The sequence below is a fragment of the Martes martes genome, assembly GCF_963455335.1.
Source record: "Martes martes genome assembly, chromosome: 14".
Classification (NCBI taxonomy): domain Eukaryota; kingdom Metazoa; phylum Chordata; class Mammalia; order Carnivora; family Mustelidae; genus Martes; species Martes martes.
Genome location: NC_137902.1, coordinates 83829030 through 83849880, shown reverse-complemented (window position 1 = coordinate 83849880; position 20851 = coordinate 83829030). Strand labels below are relative to the sequence as shown.

Below are 20851 nucleotides of genomic sequence, written 5' to 3'. Positions count from 1 at the left end.
GCAGATGCTGTTATTAGCATTACTAGTTGGTGGTGGTGGTGGTGGTGATGATGATGATGATGGTGAACATAATGACAATGTTAATAGTAAGAAGTTTGAAAATGAAATCCAGGTTTTAATTTGCTTTTATTATTCTGGGCTTAAGATTATATTTTTTTGGTTAGCATCATGTCACTCCTAGTGGCCAGTGAGTGGGAATTACCAGTCTTTCGGCTGTCTAACCAACTGGAAAGGAGTTAATTCTTGTGGGGAAGAAGGGAGAGATTGGTGTGTATCAGGTAGGCAGCCACTGCTTTCTGTCACCCTCCCTAGGAAGTTAAAAAGGTATGATTGGTCTGTAAACCCAGTTAAGACTGGATTGTCATGATCTTCAAACTTGGGTTGGTTGATGTTGACAGTGGTTGTTGACCCTGATTGAGGGTAAACAGGAAGAAGAAGAATGGTAGCTCGGTTGTTGGAAGTGGATGTGCAATTGTTGTGTGAAGATCCGGACTCAGGTTTTGGCAGTAGCCACAGAGTATGAAACGGTCAAATGCAGGAAACGAGTGACATCAATATCGGTAGGATTCGGTGACAGTCCAGTTTGGAGTGATAGGGAGAGGGGCGGGCACCTGCGCATGGAACAGAAGATGCGAGGCCCGGAGCTGGAGCCATGCCCCGGCCAGTAGACATGCAGGGCTGTACCTTTCCCAGCCATATGGGAGGAGTATATTTTTCTCTCTTTCAATGGCCTGTGGACGATACTGTCCTTTCAGTGTTCACTCAGTATTCATTGCTTCTGTATGTAACCAGTTCTATGTGGAAAATCAGTTCTATGTCACCAAAACAGCTAGTTAAATATAAGCCGCTGTTTCCTCCTGCCTAAAAGGAGCAACACTTACCTTTCAAGTGCACTAAGAACCGAATGAGATGATACATGTGAAGTGTCCAGTCCAGTCCTTGCTTAATACATAGGAACCGTTACTGTGATTTTTGCTGTTGGCATGTACATTCCAGCAGTCACGCCTTGACCGTGAGCCCCTCAGAATCACAGACTGTGGTTTACATAGGCTTTGTAGATCCTGTGCAGAGTCACTGTCTGTTACGTAGAAGGAATTCTGAAAGCATTTGCAACGCATCCAGGTAACAGAGAAGAAAGCTATGAGAAGGAAAGCAAATGTCAATATTTTTCAAAAAATATACATCTTTGCGTGTGTGTACGTGCGTGTGTTTATTTGTCTAGGTTGATATGGACAGGTTTGCATGAGTGGCACCTATCCGTCCATCTTGATAGCTCATGATCTCATTTTTCCCTAGTGCGTATTCCTAAAACTATTTTCTTGAATCACAAACATATGACGTTTTTCACCAAAATGAAACACAATGCAAAATAAGAAAACTCTTCTTTCAGTAAACCACAAAGTCTGACTTGTCACATTTCTTCATAGGCTCATTCATGTATTTATTGAACACACAGTGATTACTGACTATGAATTAGACTCAGTGGGAGGCTGGGGGCAAGGAGGGGGCACAGAATGTTGAAGATCTGAGAGGGACAACAACAAAGGCTGCTGTGAGGTGAGCTGTGGGTAAGGGAGGGGGAGCCCAGATGTGCCCCTTGAGTGCTCACGAGCGCCTGTCTTATGGTCGCCTGTGAGCCGTACACGGAAGATGAACAGGGCACACAGTACAGGACTAGGAGACATACTGATCTTACAGAATTTCTGGAACATTAGGGGCACAGAGTTCCTTCTCCTTCAAGATGAGATTCTTGTCAAAAACAGATGGAGAATCAGGACTTATATCAGAGTTAGAGCGATATGATCTAATTCTTATTTTGGGATGCGTGAAATCCTGGATCTTGGAACTGCCCCCATGTTTAATGGGCTAAGAAAATCCATTCATTTTTTTTTTTTCCTTAAAAAAGAAAGGGTGTGAACCTGATATGAAGGGCTTAGCCAAGTGAAAATTTGGTCTGTTTGCATTCATTTTATAACCAAACCCTCAATCTTCTCTCTAAGTTCCCTCGTAGAGATGTCTGACATGCCCGAGAAAAAAAATGTTGAAACTCACACTCTCTTCAGAGAGAGGCTGAACTTCCCTATGCATTTCATCAAAAGAATCCCCAAATGCATGTGAAATCTACCATAGAATTGTAGGACGATGAGACAGTTTTATTTCTACCTCTTAAAAATATTTCAAAACCTGTGGGAGTTTTATGAAGCCAGCACTCATCAGTCCGTATCACTCCCAATCCAGGGGCCCTTGAGACACATCTCCAAGCAATTAGGGATGTTAATTTTGAGGCAAACTGTCACATGGTATATACTTCATTATCAGTGAGTGATAGTTTGTTTAAAACCTTATCTCCCTCCAAATCTTCATATATATATTTTATATATATGTAAAAATATATCATAAAGATATATGTTGGCATAGTATAAATAGGGTATAATATGTATCTTACAGATAAAATTTATGTATATATAAAGATTTATATTATATAAAGATATACCTTTATTATACTCACAGATAATATATCTTTATGTAATATAATAACCATAATTCTATAATAATGCATAATATCTTTATGTAGTATAAATCTCTCTCTCTATATATATATAGTGTCTATGTACATATGTGTGTTTGTGTCTGTGAGTATAATAAAGAGCATATATAAAATTCAAAATTAATATGTATATATTTAAAATAGAGAAGTTTACTGACAAAAATCCATTAAGAATGTGAGTCAGTACTTTGCCTCTTCTGTCCTGGTTCTCTTCATGGAAATGAAACTGTACTAACCTTACAGATAAAATACACAGTGAATTTGATCATTTTCTCTCAAAAGCCCTCTTCAGGTCAGTTGCTCTCTTCCTCAAATGTCAGTATTCCTCTCTCTATCCCCTAAATAAAGATTAGAATAAAAACACCCCTAAGTGTATTTCTTTTCTTACTGTATCTCTGACTTGACAAGCTCAGCTCCTTCTAGAAGCGTGGCTGGGACGGCTCCCAGTGCCGTGGAAAGCTGCTGTCTGTCCTGCTGTTGGTCTCCCGCAGGGCAGGGCAGTCCTGCCTGTGAGACTGGGCAGACAGAGAAGCAGGGGATGGCGATTAGCAAGGGCACAGCCTGGACAGCAATCAGAAGATTGAAGAGAAAGGAATAAAACAATGGGACAAAGCCAGTTTATCTTGTTGCCCCCCCATTAATTTTATAAAATAATTCTGGATAATTTCTTCTTTTACTCACATTATTTATTAGTTGTGTGTTGGGGGGGGGGGAAGACTGTGGAGCTGCTAGACAGTAATCGGTTCTGTACAAGAAAAGCACAAGGAAAGCTTCACCAAGTTTCCCTTCCTTCCTTCCTTCCCTCCCTTCTAGGCATGCTTAGGTCTTCACTCTCCAAAGAAAAGATCTGTGCTTTAACGTAAGGTGTGATAAGGAAATGCTAATGTCTCCCTAGATGTAACTTTGTGTATCCGAGTCAGGAAGTCCTTCCTTTCAGCACGTGCAGTCCCACCGCTGATGGAGAAGCACACACCCTCTCGTCTGATCTTCAGTCAGTGGCGCCCAGCTGCCTCTCTTCGCAGCCCAGAGAATTATGGGACGATAAACCGTAAAGGTCCTTTCCCTTCCCTTCCGGGTTATTTCCTCCAAGCTTAACTATTTCCTGTTCTTCTATGCCTCCCTGTAATCTTCCCCATGCTTTAGGAGCTGTACCTTCAGAATGACACCCAGCGGTACCCCCCGTGGCATACCCAGGCCCCTGGAAACATCGCACCCCTCCGTGACTTGCGGCACACTCCCCAGGTTCGATCCTTGTCGCCTTTTGCATCCCAGCTCCTTTCTTGGTCCTCCAGGAGGCTGCCCTGGAGCTCCTCCCAGGTCACTTTGCTGGGCTCTTGCTCTGCTGTGTTACAGCAAGCCATCCAACAGGCAGTTGCCTGTCCGGCATTGTTGAATGGGGGATTCTGACACAGCCTGCAAAGCCAGGAACTTTTAATTTAGCGATCATACAAAAAGCACCAACCTTTTTTTATGGAAGGTGGTGAGATAGGCACATATTTTGCACAATGACCTGCAGAGACATTTAGGGTAGCGGAGTATACACAGCACTGAACTGGGGGCTTCGTCCCCATCTTGCCCCCTTGGGCAAGTCTTTTCCCTTCTTCCTGTCTTACTTGATCGATAATTTGAAGGGGTGAGTCTTGCTCAGCTATGAGATCTCTTCTAAAGCTAAAATAATCTTTCCGGAAGATGGCATGGTTTTGCAAATTCTGATACCACACATGAAAGAATAACTGATTTTGATATCCAAGTAGCCAAGTAGCTGTATGTATCCAGTGAGACTGAGAGAGCGAGAGTGAGTGACGAATGTGTATCTTTAATCTATTTTTATATCTGGAGCTGTTGAAAATGAGAACAAGGTTAAGAACTTGGACTTGAGGCTGTTCCCAGGAGAGAGCTGAGGGAGACCCAGGCTGTCTGCCTTTCTACAGTCTGTCTAAGTTCAGGTAAGCCCAGGTTCTAAGATTCAGTTGTGTGAGGAGCTGAGGTTGGGCTGCGAAACGTGCAGAGCTGTGCCTGGAATGCGGACTCCTGGCCGTCCTTCATCCGACCCTTATTCTGGGAAGGCTGTGGATGCCCTTCCGGCATCTCTCTCCTTCATCATCATCTCCTGGTAGAGGAAATATTCATTCCTTCTGTCCTGCCCTCTTGGCCACACTGCTGTCTCTTCGGGTCAGACAGGTTAGCCTGAAGCTGTTATGCTTAAAAGAAATCGTATGTATGGAGGAGTGAATACAGACATCTGCCACCAGATGTCTTAAAATAGTAGATGAGAGTTACCTGTCCATTCAGACAGTGCAGCCTGGGATACTCACGCTGCGTGTTGGTGAGGTCCCATTTGCGTCTTGTGGAAGGATTCCTCTTTCCTTATTTTCCCTCTGGGCTCTAGAAACAGGATAAAAGGGTTCAACAAAAGTCACTGTTCTTTTTGCCTTGTGGAGAAGGACTAAATGTCAGTCTTAATTTTTTCAGGAAATGTGATTTTATTGCAGATCTTAGTCCTCGCATGTATCTTCTGTGGTCTGAATGTTTGTGTTCCTCCAAGATTCATTAGTTGAAATCCTGGAGTTCAAGGTGATGGTACTAGGAGGTGAGGGGTGTGGGAGGAGCTTAGGTCATGAGCCCTCGTGAATGGGACTGATGCTCTTATCAAGGAAGCTCGAGAAACTCCTCCAGCCCTTCCATGGTGTAAGGACATAGCAAGAAGAAGCCAGCTCTGAGGGCTTAAGTAGGTCTTAGCCAGACACCACATGTGCTGGTGTCTCCATCTTGGACGTCCCAGCCTCCAGAACCGTGAGCAGTACATTTCTGTTCTTTACGAGTCTGGTATTTTGTTATAGCAGCCCAATTGGACAGAGAGTTACTTAGTAAAGATTATAGTAATAACAGAGCATTTTATACTGGCTACGCTAAGTCCTTTACACATAGTATTTCATACAATATTTACAACAACCCTAGGGGGTGTGCACTACGCAGTTCTCTTAGATGAGGAAACCCAGGCTTTGTGGCTAGCCCAGTGTCTTAGTGCAAAAAATCAGCAGAGTTAGGACGCACGTGGCCTACAACAGAGACCATTCTTACCCCACCATTGCTCGCTGCACAAGATGGACTTGTAGACACTTAAAAAGATCCACACTGTTCCCCTTCTTAGATGCGCGTTATATAGTAAGGAAGTGACAGTTGTGTTGGCTCCACCCATATTTATTAAATGCCTTTCAGGGTGGGGGGCCTGCACAAGGTGCTCGGAACATCCTGGGGTGAGGCAAGCGGATCCCTGTTGTCAGTGGCCTGGGCCCAGTGGAGGGATCAGATGTCGATCAAATAGTCACTTACACGGATATGTAATCACAGACGGAGACAAATGCTGGGAAGTAGAAGGAACGGGACATCACTCACCTCCTACTTCACTGTTTCTGACTTGATAGTTTTACCTTTCCCTGGCTTTTCTACCAGTGGCCATCTCAGTAGGTGAGCGGGGAGGGTCCCTCAGTACCGACCTTTCGTGTTTGCTTTGGAGGGATTTAGCCAAGTCGAGAATAAATGAGAGAAGATTAGGTCAGGGATGTTGGGTGGGCAAAGTCGGCAAACTTGACTGTTTACATAGATTTAGTCCAGATTTAAGTGATTGTCTGTGGGGACCATCCCTCGTGGGTTCTCCTTCTTTCCCAGTCGGTGAGAAAGTGACTCCGACACGCGACTCTGCGGTGGGCAGGGCTGTTTCAGATCTCACTGGGTCATTACAACAATACTTCAAGAAAGGTGCCACCGTTATTTCACCGAAGAGGGACGGAGGCCTGGGGGAGGGGCGGAGGCCTGGGGGAGGGGCGGAGCTTCCGCAGCGTCGCTTCTTCCAGGGGCCCATGAGCCCAGAATCGCCTTCTGCCTCTGCTTGTGCCCTTCACCTTTTTTCCGTTCCACGCAGCGACGGTTACTTCCGTGGTCACGGGTACCAAATCCATCTCAGCGTGACCCCCCCCCCCCAGCATTTGCGTATTTATGGGCTGCCTGTGAAAGGAAAGCCTCTACCTTTACAAAACTGTGAATTAAATATACAGCATCGGCAAACACAGAGGAGTTAATGGAGGGAAGTAAAATTTTGCAGGGTTTTTCCTTTTGGAAAACTTCGTGTTTGTTTTTGTAACAGCCCAATCGGAAGCCCTAGGTGGGTGGCCAGAGCAGGGAGTGGAGGCGCATAGGGAGGACGGAGGAGGCCGTGTCTGTCTACGCACAGGCGCCCAAAAGCTGAGAGCTTGGCCTGTCTAGAAGGCCCTAGAGGGGAAGGACCATGAGCTCCTGATCGCTTCTGTGCCGTTGAAAGCCCCTCCCCTGACTCACTTGAGCCTCTGCTTCTCACTCCGTGAGTGCCTAGTGGCCCCCGCCGCGCCCTCACGTGGCTCGTCATACCGACATGTCCGCCCTCCTGACAAGGGCGTACATTGGTGTCTGCCACAGAGCAAGGGGCCAGTGCATGGGTCACAAACGGACTCTTAGGAAAGAACAAAGCTGTCAAACTTCAGAATAACTTTTCTGTTATTGGAGCCGCTGTTTGAAGGGACAGATGAGTTCGAAGGTCACCTTTCCTCCAAGTCTAATTATGTTGGTGGCACTTCACTGCCTGGTCCACATTTGATCTGAGCTACTTAATTTCTTCACCCTTTTTTCTTGCTGAAAATTCTTTTCCACACAGGTCACAGAGAAGGGACCGATGTAATCATGAAAACGGACCCCTCGCAGTCACTCACTCACAGACACATTGATGTCCTGACATTTGTGCCACGTGCAGGGGAAAGACAGATGCCAGACTGGCCCCTCGGGAGGCTGTTCTGAGTCTGACTGTGGCCAGCGGCTGTCAGATGACGACCAAGTCCTACCCGTGCCTACAGCGAGCAGAAGTGAAATATCTCAAGTGTTGAGTGTTTAAAGGTGTATTTTTGATGCGCAGAGGAGGGCTCTAATCTGCCTGGGAGGAGATTCTTATCCTGGGTCCTGAAGCATGGGTAGGAGTTCACCAGGGAGAGGGGAGTGGAGCAGGGCCAGCGCACAAGAGCCCTTTGTGCAGACGGAGCCGTGTGTGTGAAGACAGGAGGGAGGAACAGGGTATCTTTATGGATTTGCTGCTGTGCAGGTTGTAAACGCGAGGAATGAGGCCGGGACGTCGGGCAAGGGTCAGGCCCTGACTGGCTTAGGTAGCTTCCTGTGGAGTAGATGTACTTTAGTAGGCAATGAGGAACACTTGAAAAGATACTGCGTGAAAGGCAGTAACGTGATTCATGTGCTTTATAGGTGAGGAGGACTGTTCCTTTGCCACATGGAGGACACGTTGTGGGGCCTGCGGAGTCGGGGAACAACGTGGAGATGCGGTCAGTCCTCCTGCTAAGAAGCTGTTAGCAGTAGGGGCGCCTGGGTGGCTCAGCGGGTTAAAGCCTCTGCCTTCGGCTCAAGTCATGATCCCAGCATCCTGGGATCGAGCCCCGCATCGGGCTTTCTGCTCATCAGGGAGCCTGCTTCCCTTCCTCTCTCTGCCTGCCTCTCTGACTACTTGTGATCTGTCTGTCAAATAAATAAATAAAATCTTAAAAAAAAAAAAAAAAAGAAGCTGTTAGCAGTAGAACTGGAAAGAGAGAGGCTGTGGAGGCCTGACCCAGTGGGATGCAGTGGACGAAGAGAGAGCTGGACCGGGGCGGAAGGATGCAGTGGTGGCGCGTGGGGACCAGCTGACGGGGGCCGTGGGGAGGAAAATCTCCGGAGAGCCGGCTTTCCAGCTCAGAGCACGGGGTGTCAGTCACCAAGCAGGGGCTGCATTGGACTCTCTTGTGTCAAAAACCTTAAGAAATGACCTGGGGTACAGAAGAGTCCCCTTGCAGCCACTCTGGAGTTGTATTGTGTCCCTTTTCTAAAGAAGAGGAAAGTAACCCGGTGCTCAGTGATGGTGAGTAACTTAGCCAAGGCCACACAGCTCATCTGTGGCAGGACTCGGGTTCGAATCCAGTCGGCCCAGCTCGAAGCCCACCCTGAGAAGAGGTGCTGCCCCCACAGGGAGATGCCTCACGTGAAGGAAGCCAAGGGGTCGCTTGCAAGGCAGGGCTGCCACTGACAGAGGGATAGAGATAGTCGGGTGGCTTGCCAGGGTAAATGGGGGAAGAGGGCCTTTTTTACTTTTTAAAGACGTCAGCAAGGGGCTGCCTGGTGGCTCAGTGGTTGAGCCTCTGGGTTCGGCTCAGGTCATGATCTCAGGGTCCTGGGATCGAGCCCCACATCGGGCTCTCTGCCTGGCGGGGAGCCTGCTTCCCCGCCCCCGCCCCCGCCTGCCTCTCTGCCTACTTGTGATCTCTGTCAAATAAATAAATAAAATCTTTAAAAAAAAATAAGGAACATCAGCAAAAGCATTTTTACAGGCAGAACAGAAGGAACCAGTGCAAAGAGAGGCTTCCATTTCCTCCACCGAGGAGAGGTCAGTGGAGTAAGAGGACTTTGTGGGCGCGAGTGGAGGGCTGGCTTGAGGACCAAGGCAGGGCCCCTCTCCCTGGGACACAGGAAGCCGGCACTTTGTGGAAGGAAACTCCAACGGGAGCAGAGAGGATGGGAGGATGGGATTTCCCGGCAAAGTGGTGGGAAAGGCACCTGCAGTCACAAACGCTGCCGCAACGTGGCACCTTCAGGACGCTGGGACGGTTAGAGCAGCGCGCAGGACTTGGGGTGCCGGGGGGAGGCCCCTTGCTCCAGGGGCGTGTATGGAGCCGGTTAGTGTGGCCTCCCCCCGGCCCCGCGGCCTGCTCCATCGTTGGTCTCATTTTCCTTCCAGATGCTGCCCTCCCAGGCTGCTAGACCCTCGCCCTGGGGGAGATAAAGAAATGCATTTTAATTTCTGCAGATGGGAGGCCCTTGAAAACAAAGCCACTCCCTCTGCCAAGGTGACACTTGCTTTTCCAGCATATGTTAGCAGTCACAAATAGAAAACCCACTCGGGTGGCTCATCCATTCGTATATTTCATTTTAAGCCTCGTGAACATTCCCCGCGTCTCTGATGAAACACCTTGTGAGTTAAAGGATCGGAACCTTCAGAGAAAAGCCTCGCAGTCCTGTACGAGATTCAGCTCTCAGAAGGCACCGATAGATTCTGTCGATGGTCTCGGAAAGGCTGCACATTTCGCAGGTTCCTGTGTGTAGGAAACCATGTTGGTGTCAGAGGGCGTGCCAAGTATGGGTGGACGATTGCGGGGTCCCGGGCCTCCCCCACCGGCTGCTCACAGTGGGGACACGTATTGCCCACCTGCTTCTTCCTTCTGCTCCGAGCACAGTGTCTTGATCTCTGGCGTCGGTGCTGCTATCACGTTAAGCTCTTTTCATTTCAGACGGTTTTTCTCTTTCTTTAGGGACTGTCTAATTTGGACCGAGTTTCTTCAGTCCCCTATTTGATCTCGAATGCCGCGTTTATGTGTCTTACACCTTTTAAACCATTGATTCAATAAACACTAGGAAACACAGTTCTTATCATTATCACTATAATGAATTCAGGGGAGGCAACACATGTTTAATGTTACATCTTATAAATCCTAAACTTAATTTTGGAAAAGAGTAAGTAAAAATGTTCTCAGAAAATAGTAACTAAACAGACTCATAAATATGTACATTTAGTTTGTGAGGTCCCTGCCCCTATCCTATCCCGTGTCAAAGTCAGTGTTTGTAAGACAAGGGAGACAAGAGCAAAAATGAACTATTGGGACCTCATCAAGATAGAAAGCTCTTTGCGTAGCAGAGGAGACAGTCAACAAAATCAAAAGACAATCCACGGAATGGGAGAAGATATTTGCAAATGTCTCACCAGATAAAGGTCTAGTATCCAAAATCTATAAAGAACTTATCAAACTCAACACCCAGAAAACAAAGAACCCGGTGAAGAAATGGGCAGAAGACGAACAGATTTCTCCAAAGATGTACAAATGGCCAACAGACCCATGACAAAGTACTCAACATCACTCAGCATCAGGGAAATTCAAATCACAACTACAATGAGACACCACGTCAGAATGGGTAAAATTAACAAGTCAAGAAACAACAGATGTTGGCAAGAATGCGGAGAAAGGGGAACCCTCCTCCACTGTTGGTGGGAATGCAAGCTGGTGCAGCTCTGGAAAACAACATGGAGGTTCCTCAAAAAGTTGAAAGTGGAGCTACCCTACGACCCAGCAGTCGCACTACTGGGTATTTACCCCACGGGTACAAATGTAGTGATCCGAAGGGGCACATGCACCCGAATGTTTATAGCAGCAATGTTCACAATCGCCAAACAGTGGAAGGAGCCCAGAGGTCCATCGGCCGATCCATAGATAAGGAAGATGTGGTGTATATACACAATGGACTATCACTGAACCAGCAAAAAGGATGAAATCTTACGTTTGCGACAATGTGGGTGGCACTGGTGGGTAGTATGCTAAGTGCAGTAAGTTAGAGAATGACAAATGCCCTACGATTTCACTCGTATGTGGAATTTAAGAAACAAAACAGAGGGTTGTAGGGGAAGGAGGGAAAAAATAAAAGAAGACGAAACCAGAGACGGAGACAAACCAGAGAGACCTTTAACCATAAAAAACAAACAGGGTTGCTGAAGGGGAAGGGGAGAGGGACGGGGTAACTGGGCACATGATGTCATGAGCACTGGGTGTTACATGCAGCTATGAATCACTGACCTCTGCATCTGAAACTAATAACACACTCTATGTTAATTAATTGAACTTAAAGTAACATTTAAAAATGTTAAAAAAGCAATGTTTGTACATGCATAGGCAAGGTTTCCGTGTGACCGTCAGGTGCTGGTATGTCCGTTGGCAGGAGTGACCACAGCACGCCACGTGCGTCTGGCTGCAACTTGGGGCTGCACACTCAGTGTTTCATAGGTGGTGACCCTGATGTTTTGCACTGCCGTTTGCAATGACCTGGTGTCTGATGTCTTTTCCCCAGGAGCCGTGGAGCACACAGCACATCCCAGCGCTGTTCTCAGCCTTCTGTGGCCTCTTGGTTGCGCTTTCCTACCATCTGAGCAGGCAGAGCAGTGACCCCTCTGTGCTCCTGTGAGTAACACGCACACAGCCGGGCCTGGGTCCCACCGCCCCGCCTTGTCACGGAGTGGGGCGTTGGACGCTCGCTGCTCACCTGGCCAGCCACCGGGGAGGGTAGGAGAAAGGCAGGCCGGACGCAACACTGAGGAAAATCAGGGGTCGACTTCCAGCACACATTTCCCCTTTGCTCTGCTGCTTTTCGAGTAAAATGCACAGGGCCGGGAGCAGAGGCTGCTAGACTTCCCCTTGGGTGGACCGTGTGGGCAGCTCCCACCTCGACAAGGGTCCTTTCCGTATCCCTTAAGCAGCATCACCAGGTGGTTTTTTTTGAGGACCTGGCCCTGGTATCTCTGAAAGGTTTGTGTTCCCAACATGGTGGGGCTCTCTGGGTTCAAAGTGAAGTTCGCGCCTACATTTCAAAGGTATTTAATAACAATCTTCGGTCACTTGAAATATACTTTCCTATCTTTCCTTTAATCTCGTCTTTTGAATCTTTGAGAAATACGCCCTTTGGAAGTGGAAATGCTTCATGGGATGTGAGAGTTTCCGATATCAACCTGTCAGTCGTGATAGTCAATCATCTCGTGTAATTTTTCCCAACTTAGGGAGTATTTGGATGGCCCTAGCTCTTTGCGGGCCAGAGAAAACCAGCATTTTAGGCTGCCCGTGTGCAGCAAAATGAAAGGCACGGAAAATGGACAGAAGTTAAATATGGTTTGCACAGTTCTTCCTCTCAAATATTTTTGCCGAAGTGTTGCATTTTGCTGCCATTTTTTGTGAGGCTGAAGGCGGGTGGGCTGACGAGAGTCTCTGTGAGCTTAGCTGCTGGCAAACAGGGTACCCGTACCTTGGACTTGACTCTCACAAGAAGGGAATCTGAAAATCCAAATGGGGTATTTGTGATGACTTGCCCTGTACCTCTTTTCCTCTATTGTGAACTGGTTAAAGGAGAGAGCCCCTGCTGTTGTCATTTGGAAGTGGGAGGTGTCAGGAGAGGCGGTTTACGCAAACATTGTAATACGCACGTATTTTAAATAGTAACAGCTGTGCGTTGGTTCCTTTGCAGGTCCTTTATTCCCTCTAGATTGCTTCCTAAATTTTTACACCCAAGCCTGGAAGAGCTGGCCGCAGACCCTCTCCCCAAGAAGATGAAGGAGTCAGTGGTGAGATACTTGTGTCGTATGACGCGTGTAAGGGTTTTGCTCAGCGTGGTGTGGAAACTTGTGGGCAAAGCTCAGGTCCTCAGTGGGGGAAGAGGGGCCTTGTCTTGGTCTGCAGCCCACACGACACGGGGACCGTGGAGCTGCCTGGAGGGTGTGGCCCCTTCTCAAGCCTCTGGAAGGCGGAGGGCTGTGCCTGCCACGGGCGGTCCCTTGGTCCTCAATCGATGGCGGTTGCTTGGCGGCTCCAGTGAAACAAGGTCAGTCCGCTCCGCCCCCTGCTGGCAGCAAGCGGCAGGCCGGTGTGTACCGGTCTCAGCCGCTCCGAGAAACCTTCTGCCAAGCTTGTTCCTGATGTGCTCCCGGCAGCCCCTCCAACCTTTCTGGCCTCAGCCTGGAGCTGAGCTCCTGGTACTCTGCCCACGTTCAAGGCTGACCTTTGAGAGCCTTTGTTAGGAGCCCTTGGGTTTTAAGACTTAACATCTGGGATGTGGGAGATGGGAGCCGTTACACTGGTTGAAGCCCATGAAGGGAAAAGGAAAGAGTAAAAGAAGGAAGAAGGAACAGAACACAGAGACTGTGAGAAGAAGGATGCTCTTTCTTTGTCCACCAGGACAATGGCTTGGGGCGGTTTCAGAAAGCCTTGGAGCAGGGGTAGCCTCTTTGGTATCAACTCCCAAACATTAGTCCTTTGAAAAGTAAGTGCTCCTTGATTGTGTACCCTCCCAGTCATGTGCGTGTTGAGCTTGCAGAGAACGGACTGCTGTCTCGCAGGCATGCTTGTCCTGTGTTTTTACTAGGAAGAGCAGACCACCAGAACAGCAGTTAATGACCCAAGGATCCCACGCTCCTCCAGCCAGGAGCGGCCTCTCTGTCCGTCTTGGTCTCTACGGCGCCAGCACCCAACACGTACTACATCACATTGAATTTAGACAAGTTAAACTGCAGTCCGCAATTTTAGGACAGTGTGCAGGACTCAGTCAACATGATGGTAGTGTAAAAAATTCAGACTCAGCTGCCGGTGCCTTTGAATGCGGCTGGAGGGGAAGCTGAAGTTTGAAGGGGCTTTTTTGCCACCACCAAGGAATCAAAGGGAGGTCACTATGAATAAGGGCATGGATCATGAATTTTTAAAAAGCAGCAGTATGTTTGCAAAGCAGGGCAGTAGGTGAACCTGTGGGGCTGATGGGGTGGTAGCTAAAAAGGGTGGAAAACATTTGACATTGAAGCATAGATGGCATCCGCAACCTGATCTCTAAAGTTGACGCCATGGAGACTTGGCCAGATCAAACTGACATTCGTGGGTCAGTTTCTCTAAAAGCCAGAGAATGGCCTGATGTCAACACGAAAGTTCTCCCGTGGAGGTCTGAGAAAAACTCTTCTCCCCAGATGTTCCTCGATTTCATGAATGATGAAGATGCTTTCTGATTTATTGCATTGAAAAATAATGTACGAATAGCGATGAAATCGACAAGCAATTTGCTTGGCAGATGCTGCTGGCATTTCATTAGGATGAGTAGATGTGGTGGGCAAGGCGTTGCCTTAGTCGGTTTTCATCACTTGGACATGCTTTGTATAATGCAGAGCACCCAGCTTGTAGGTGATCTAACGTGATGTGTGTGTTCTTCGCGCTGGAAAGTCTTCTGGTCTAATAATAATATTTTAACAGGACTGCCAGATTCAGCTTTTACAGTTTGGTGCATAAAACCTTTTGTGCTCAGTGCAATTACAAGGTTTCCCTTCTTGTCTCTGATTTTCTTTCTCTCTCTCTTTTTTCTGAAAGTTCTTAAAGGACTCATACTGCGTATGCGTGGCCCCTAACGAGCCTCCTTCCGTCAGGTTTCCGGCCCTTCCTCCTGCTCCAATGCATTCGGCCTGCAATGGGGCCTGGCAACCTGCATGTTTACAAGACTGTCCCCACAGACTGAGCTTCGAGGGGCCTCGATCTAGAAACAGAGGTGCCCAGCACTCCATCTGTGGGCCTGTACCTTCCCATATGTGCAGTGCCAGCTACGCACTCAGTTCATTACCAACATGCTGTAGTTAACAGCGATGTCAACTTTCCGCTCCTGGCTCAGTTTCCCCTCATCCCCCCCTTAGGAGCCCGGTCTTCCTGTTTCTGTCCTCACCCATCCTCACCGGTCTCTACCCTCTTCACCCATTCGTCTGTGTTACTTCCATTGTACAAATGGAAGTACGTTGTACAAATGGAAGTTACAAATGTAACAAAAAATAGACAAAACAACAAAACGAACAAACGACCTCATTTTTAGCAATACAATTCAAACAGCTTCTTGTTAACCGTTGATGGAATCATCTGGGTTTTTCGGGGGCCGTGCTGTCTAGATCTGCTGGGTGGTGCAGTGTGGGACCAAGGCTTCTTGCGCTTCTTTTTAGGGTGAGAACATGAAGTACTACGTAAGATGTCACAATGGATTTAAAATGTTCAATGTGCCAACTGCCAGTTTATTTATTAGTTAAACATGTCTAGAATTACTGATAAAATAGGGAACCAAAACATTAGTGTTATTGACTATCGTTTTGGAAGTTCTGGCTCGTGTTAAGTCCTAAAAGAGAAAAAAAATGTAGATTACGTTATTGTATACATGTGGAATGCACAGAAAAGTTTATTAAAATCAACTATGATCAATGTGAGAATTCATAAATACCCTTAGAGACAAGGAAATTTAGAAAAGCAGGAGCATTGTAACACATCAGAAATAACCTTAGAAAATATAATGAAAACATGATCCTACTGACAATGGCAACAAAATATATGAATTGATAATAGGAATGATTTTAACAAGTAGTGTCAGAAATGAAGAAAACCACCGCAGCCTATTAAAATGTAAATGAAGTTCCCAATAAGCGGTGATATATAGACATAACCCGATTTGGGGTAGGAAGGTTGAGATTTATTAAATGACAATTCTTTCTAATAAATTTATAGGTTTAATATCATTCACAACAGTTCCAGAGGAATTATATTCACAATTTGGGGAAATTATTCTAAGGTTCATTTAGAAGAATAGCCATTATTAATAGTTTTTTAAAAAAAATATGAAAAAGAAGAATAAGAAAGAGGAACTTAGCACTTGGGAATTTAAGAGTATATTATAAAGACTGAGTAATCAGAAAAAAAATATATGAGACACATCCAAGACCACAGAATGGGATTAGTGAACCAGTAAAACACAGAAAGGAGGCCAATTATTAATACAAATGTATTATGTGAAAATTAAATGTCACAATCAAGAATGGATTAATCAGTGTATGGTGTCGAGGTCATTGTTAACAGTGAGAGGGAGAAACGAATTCTATGTGCCGATCCCTCACCAGACGCCAATGTAAGTTAGAAGGACAAAGATCAAATGAGACTTTTCCATCTCTGATTCTGTGGCAAACTGAATTATTATAACCAAACTCTCTCCTGATTAAAACTGAAAATTCTGAATGAAATAAAAAAAAAAAGTCCTTAAGTGTGACAAAAACTGACAAAAGGATGAGGAATTATTAAGTCAAAGTTTGAGTGAACAGGAGAACCAGGAGGAAGCAGAGCCGGAAACTTCTTTTGTCTCAAGGGAGTCTGCCCAGCGGGGGATCCCTGAGCCTCCGTTGTCAGCCCTCAAGCTGCGGGGGGCGGGGTGGGGGGGAAGAAACTAAAGCCCAAGGCTGCCAAGGCGGGTGCGCGATGGGAGACTGTGCTCATGGGGCTGGGCCCCTGAAGCGCCCGCCCTCGGAGGGACGATGAACCAGAAGAAATCCCTCCAGTTCCCAGCGCCAGGGGAGTGCAAGCAGGCGCGCCTCGGTGTGGAGCGGAACCACAGAACCTTCGAGGTGTTGTGGTCTGCCTCCGGTTGGTTTTCAGTCCCAGTTCTAACACCCGCATGGCACAAAACCCCTAAATTTATGAATAGAGATTGAACTGGCCACGAACAGGAAAAGGCACCTCATGGCAAAACCAAACATTTGCTCCTCCTGGGTCTCCCGCGTTTCCCAAACCAGTTTTCTAAGGAAAATGAGCAGCTCTCGATAAGAAAAAAAAAATTTAACTATACAAGGAAACAAGGAACCAGTAGAAATAGGTCTTCAAGTACTTCACATACTGGAACTATCAGACACAGATTTTATTTTATTTATTTTTAAAGATTTTATTTATTTGAGAGAGCATAAGAGAGAAAGCATGAGTGTTGGGGGGTGCAGAGTGCAGAGGGAGAGGGAGGAGGAGGCTCCCTGCTGAGCAAGGAGCTCAATCCCAGGACCCTGAGATCATGATCTGAGCCAAAGACAGCCACTTAACTGACTGAGCCACCCAAGCGCCCCCAGACATATATTTTAAAAGAACTATACCTACTTTGTTTAACAGAATGAAAGGTAAAACTCATAGTAGAAAATAATAAAATGATACAGTATGTTTGAAAGAGAGCCAAATAGACCTTCCTAACCAAAAAACAAACCAGAAAATGAAGCAGTTGAACAAAACAAAACACACAGACACACAGACACACAGACACGGACACATATATGGAAGATTAGACACCCCTGATGAGAGAATTAGTGAACTAAAAGAAGAAAGTATCCAGGGATATAACACTGACAATTAAATACAAAATAAAGATGAAGACATGTGAAAGAAAGAAGACCTAGCATATAACTAATCAGAATTTCAGAGGAGCGGGGGCAAGAGAGACCAGAGCATCATCCATGTCTGATGAGATCCTGTCTGAGAATTTTCCAGAAGTGATGAAAGGCACCGATCTGGAGATTCAAGCATCCCAGTGAAACACAAGCACAGTAAAATGTAAGAATCCACAGGGGACAAGCCATAGTGAGACTGCAGACACCAAGGACAGAGACCATCCTAAAGCAGTCAAACCAAACGGATTACATTCAAATGCATGACACACAAAAAGCGCCCTTATCAGAATCAATTATAGAAGGCAGAAGTCTGATGTATTTAATGTTCTGTTAAAAAAAGGTAACTGCCAGGGTAGAATTCTCGGCCCAGTGAAAATATCTTTCGGAGGAGGCCAAAATGAAAATATTTTAGGCAAAAGGAAGCTGAGAGACTCCCTGGATGTAATGCTGAGGCCTCTACAGATGGTCTCAGATGGAAAGTCTAATTTGCATGAAAGCGACAAGAGAAATTGAAACAAACGTTAAGCGTATAAAACCATAAGAAGAGAATAACCTGCAACTTTGGCTAGAAGGAGACGTGGACCCAAGACTTAAAAATTCTTAGTGATGTCCAGGAGACAAATAAAGGTACGGATTAGCTCAAAACCGTGATAAGTGAAGGATGCATGTTGGGATGTTTAGTGTAACTGCTCAAGGAGTGGAAACGCAGCGCGTAACTTCCTACTCTGTACAGAGGGAAAAATGGGATGATAAAAAAGGGTTCTTCATCAGTAACAAAACATAACAGGCCCCCCTTGTGGCACTCTGCTTAGAAGTCAGTTCCAGATGGGTTACACACCCAACTGCGAGATGACAAAACCGACAGTGCTTGGAATCCTAATAAAGGAAGTTATCTTTAGGATAGTTCTAATGTAGGAAAGACTTTTTCAAACAAGAAAAAAAATGGAAGTTCGTTACAGTTATGGCCTTTGATTTATCAAATAATAACCAAAAAGAGTATTAAAAAATAATACACAGAATGGGAAATGATTTTTTAAATATGTATATTTAAAAGAGAAATATATATATATATAAATATATATATTTAAACGAGAAAGCACTAGTGTTGAGATGAAAATTGCTATCAATCGATAAGAAAGCCAGGTATCTCAATTAAAAATGGTCAAAATACACTTCACAAGGGAGGAAGTAAAAACACCCCAAACCATGAATACACGTGTGAACTAATTCATAATCAGGAAACTCTACACTGAAACCACACCGAGTTACCATTTCATACTTCCTAGACTAACCAAAAATGAAAAGGTCTCACACTATTAAGCGTAGAGTGAGGGAATTCTTATGTACTGTTGGTGGTAGTGTCAATTAGTGTTTCTGTTTGGGAATCAATTGGGTATCATAAAGTTGAAGACACACACTACACCCAGCAGTTCTGTTCCTGGATACTTACCCTGGAGCAAATCTTACAGATTTGTACCAGAATACACATATGAGATTGTTCCTCATCTCATTTATTCATGAGGGCCCTAAGCTGGAGCCGTTGGAAATGGCATCAGCAGTGAAATGCGTAGTACACAGTATTGCTTACTGGACGTGCACGCAATGGCAGGGATGAGTCTTAGCCACATAATGTTGAACAAAGGAAGCAGGACACGTCTGGTGCCATCTGTTGGGTGAAAATTGGCCAGCCAAACTGCTTACCTTGCGTACATAAGGAGCAAATCATTCTTGTTCAAAGAGTAGGAAACTTACTTTCACCACAGTCCGGGAGGTTGATATGGAACTCCCAAGGGGGGGGAGGAAGAGTTTGTGATCAGGGAGTCAGATAAGGGATTTCTTAGGTACTAGAAAGCTAGATTTCTTGAATCAGTTGATAGTTACTGAGGTGTTCATGTTATAATTATTTTTTAAATTGTACGTACATATTTTAAGCACTGTCTTATATGTCTGGCCCACCATTTTAACAATTTAAAATAAATTTTCAAAAAAGTATGAAATAAAATCAAACATTTATTCACATTCTAGAAAGGGGATAATTTTCCAGGCTTGGAATCTATAAAATGAAATAAGACACTCACACATACACACACAGTTAGATGTGAGTACATAAAACTTTTAAACGTCTATGCAATAAAATTAAATAATTTGTTAAAATATTCATTGCAAATTCAACAAAGTTAAATATCCTTCTTATACTGACAACTCACAGTTTAATTTTTACAACTCTAATCAAATGATATATATATGTGTGCATATATATTTCATTTAGAGATAAAATATTCACAAGTAATTGTGGGAATTATATTTAACCCTACTTTTACAGAAAGAAATGTAAATTAAATTTAGATGGCTTTTTTTTTTTTTTTTTTTTGGGAGAGAAAGCATTTATGTGCATGACTGGGGATGAGGGGCAGAGGGAGAGAAACCCAAGCAGGCCCCACACCCAGCCTGGAGCCCAACCCAGGGCTCCATCTCACAACCCTGATATCAGACCTGAGCTGAAATCCAGAGTCAGAAGCTTAACCAACTAAGCCACCCAGGTGCCCCAGATGGCATTCTTTCTTGTCCACTCAATCAGCACAGAATAAAATAATGATACTGCCAACTGGGACAAGATGAGATTTCTTAGATATTGTTTATATTTGTGTAAATTATTAGAGTCATCTGGGAAAGCATAATTTGTCAAGAATTATAAAATTCATAGCCTATAATATAGTAAGTTGATTCGTCAGAGTTTTTCTAGAGAGCGAACTTACAATAGGAAAAAAAGATTTAGGTGCATAAAGATCATGATTGCGCATAATTCATCATGGTAAAACATGGGAAACAATCTAATAACCTAGAGGTCAGGAAATGATTGCCTAAACATGGCACATTCACTTTCATTTGTGAAATTAATGTTTCACCTTTCCACTACGGCCCTGTTTGTATGTGTATGTGTGTGTATGTTTATGGCATCGCAAGATAAAAAATTCGTTCGTCATTAAGTGACTATTAGTCTTACAATAATATACATACAGATAGTGCTTACAAAAGAAAGTACAGTTGAAAAATGTATAGAGTTGCATGTAAACGATGATCAGACCTTTATAAAATATGCACAGATAAACCCATACACATCATGATGGCAGCTAGATCCATGCCTCAGCATTCGCAGGCAAGAATACTGGCCCAGAAAGCATAAAAATGCTAATGCTGTTAGTGTCAGGATATAATGATCACGAATGATCCATTTCCTTTCTTCTCTGTGTTGTAGAGGGCTGCAGTATTCTGTTATCCTATAATGGAAACATTTATTCATACTAAAAAATTGCAGAGACCTAGATTTGCATTTTGCTCAGATGCTTTGTGCACTGATTTTTGCAATACCTAACATCCTGTGGTTCACTTTTAAGACTTAGGATATTTATCAAAATGAAGCGAAGATTCTAAACCTGTTGTTTAAGTAA

The 20851-nt window shown here is 45.1% G+C and overlaps 1 protein-coding gene across 2 annotated transcripts in view; it reads left to right on the top strand.

The window, feature by feature from the left end:
* Positions 1-20851, top strand: part of PCNX2 (pecanex 2) — a gene marked incomplete at its 5' end in the record, with an annotated part of 286590 nt that overhangs the window by 115657 nt on the left and 150082 nt on the right. For both annotated transcript variants that reach the window (XM_080822822.1, XM_080822823.1), the window contains 2 exons: positions 11507-11616; positions 12671-12767. In XM_080822822.1, the coding sequence (XP_080678948.1) occupies positions 11507-11616; positions 12671-12767 (207 nt within the window). The remainder of the gene's footprint in view (positions 1-11506; positions 11617-12670; positions 12768-20851) is intronic.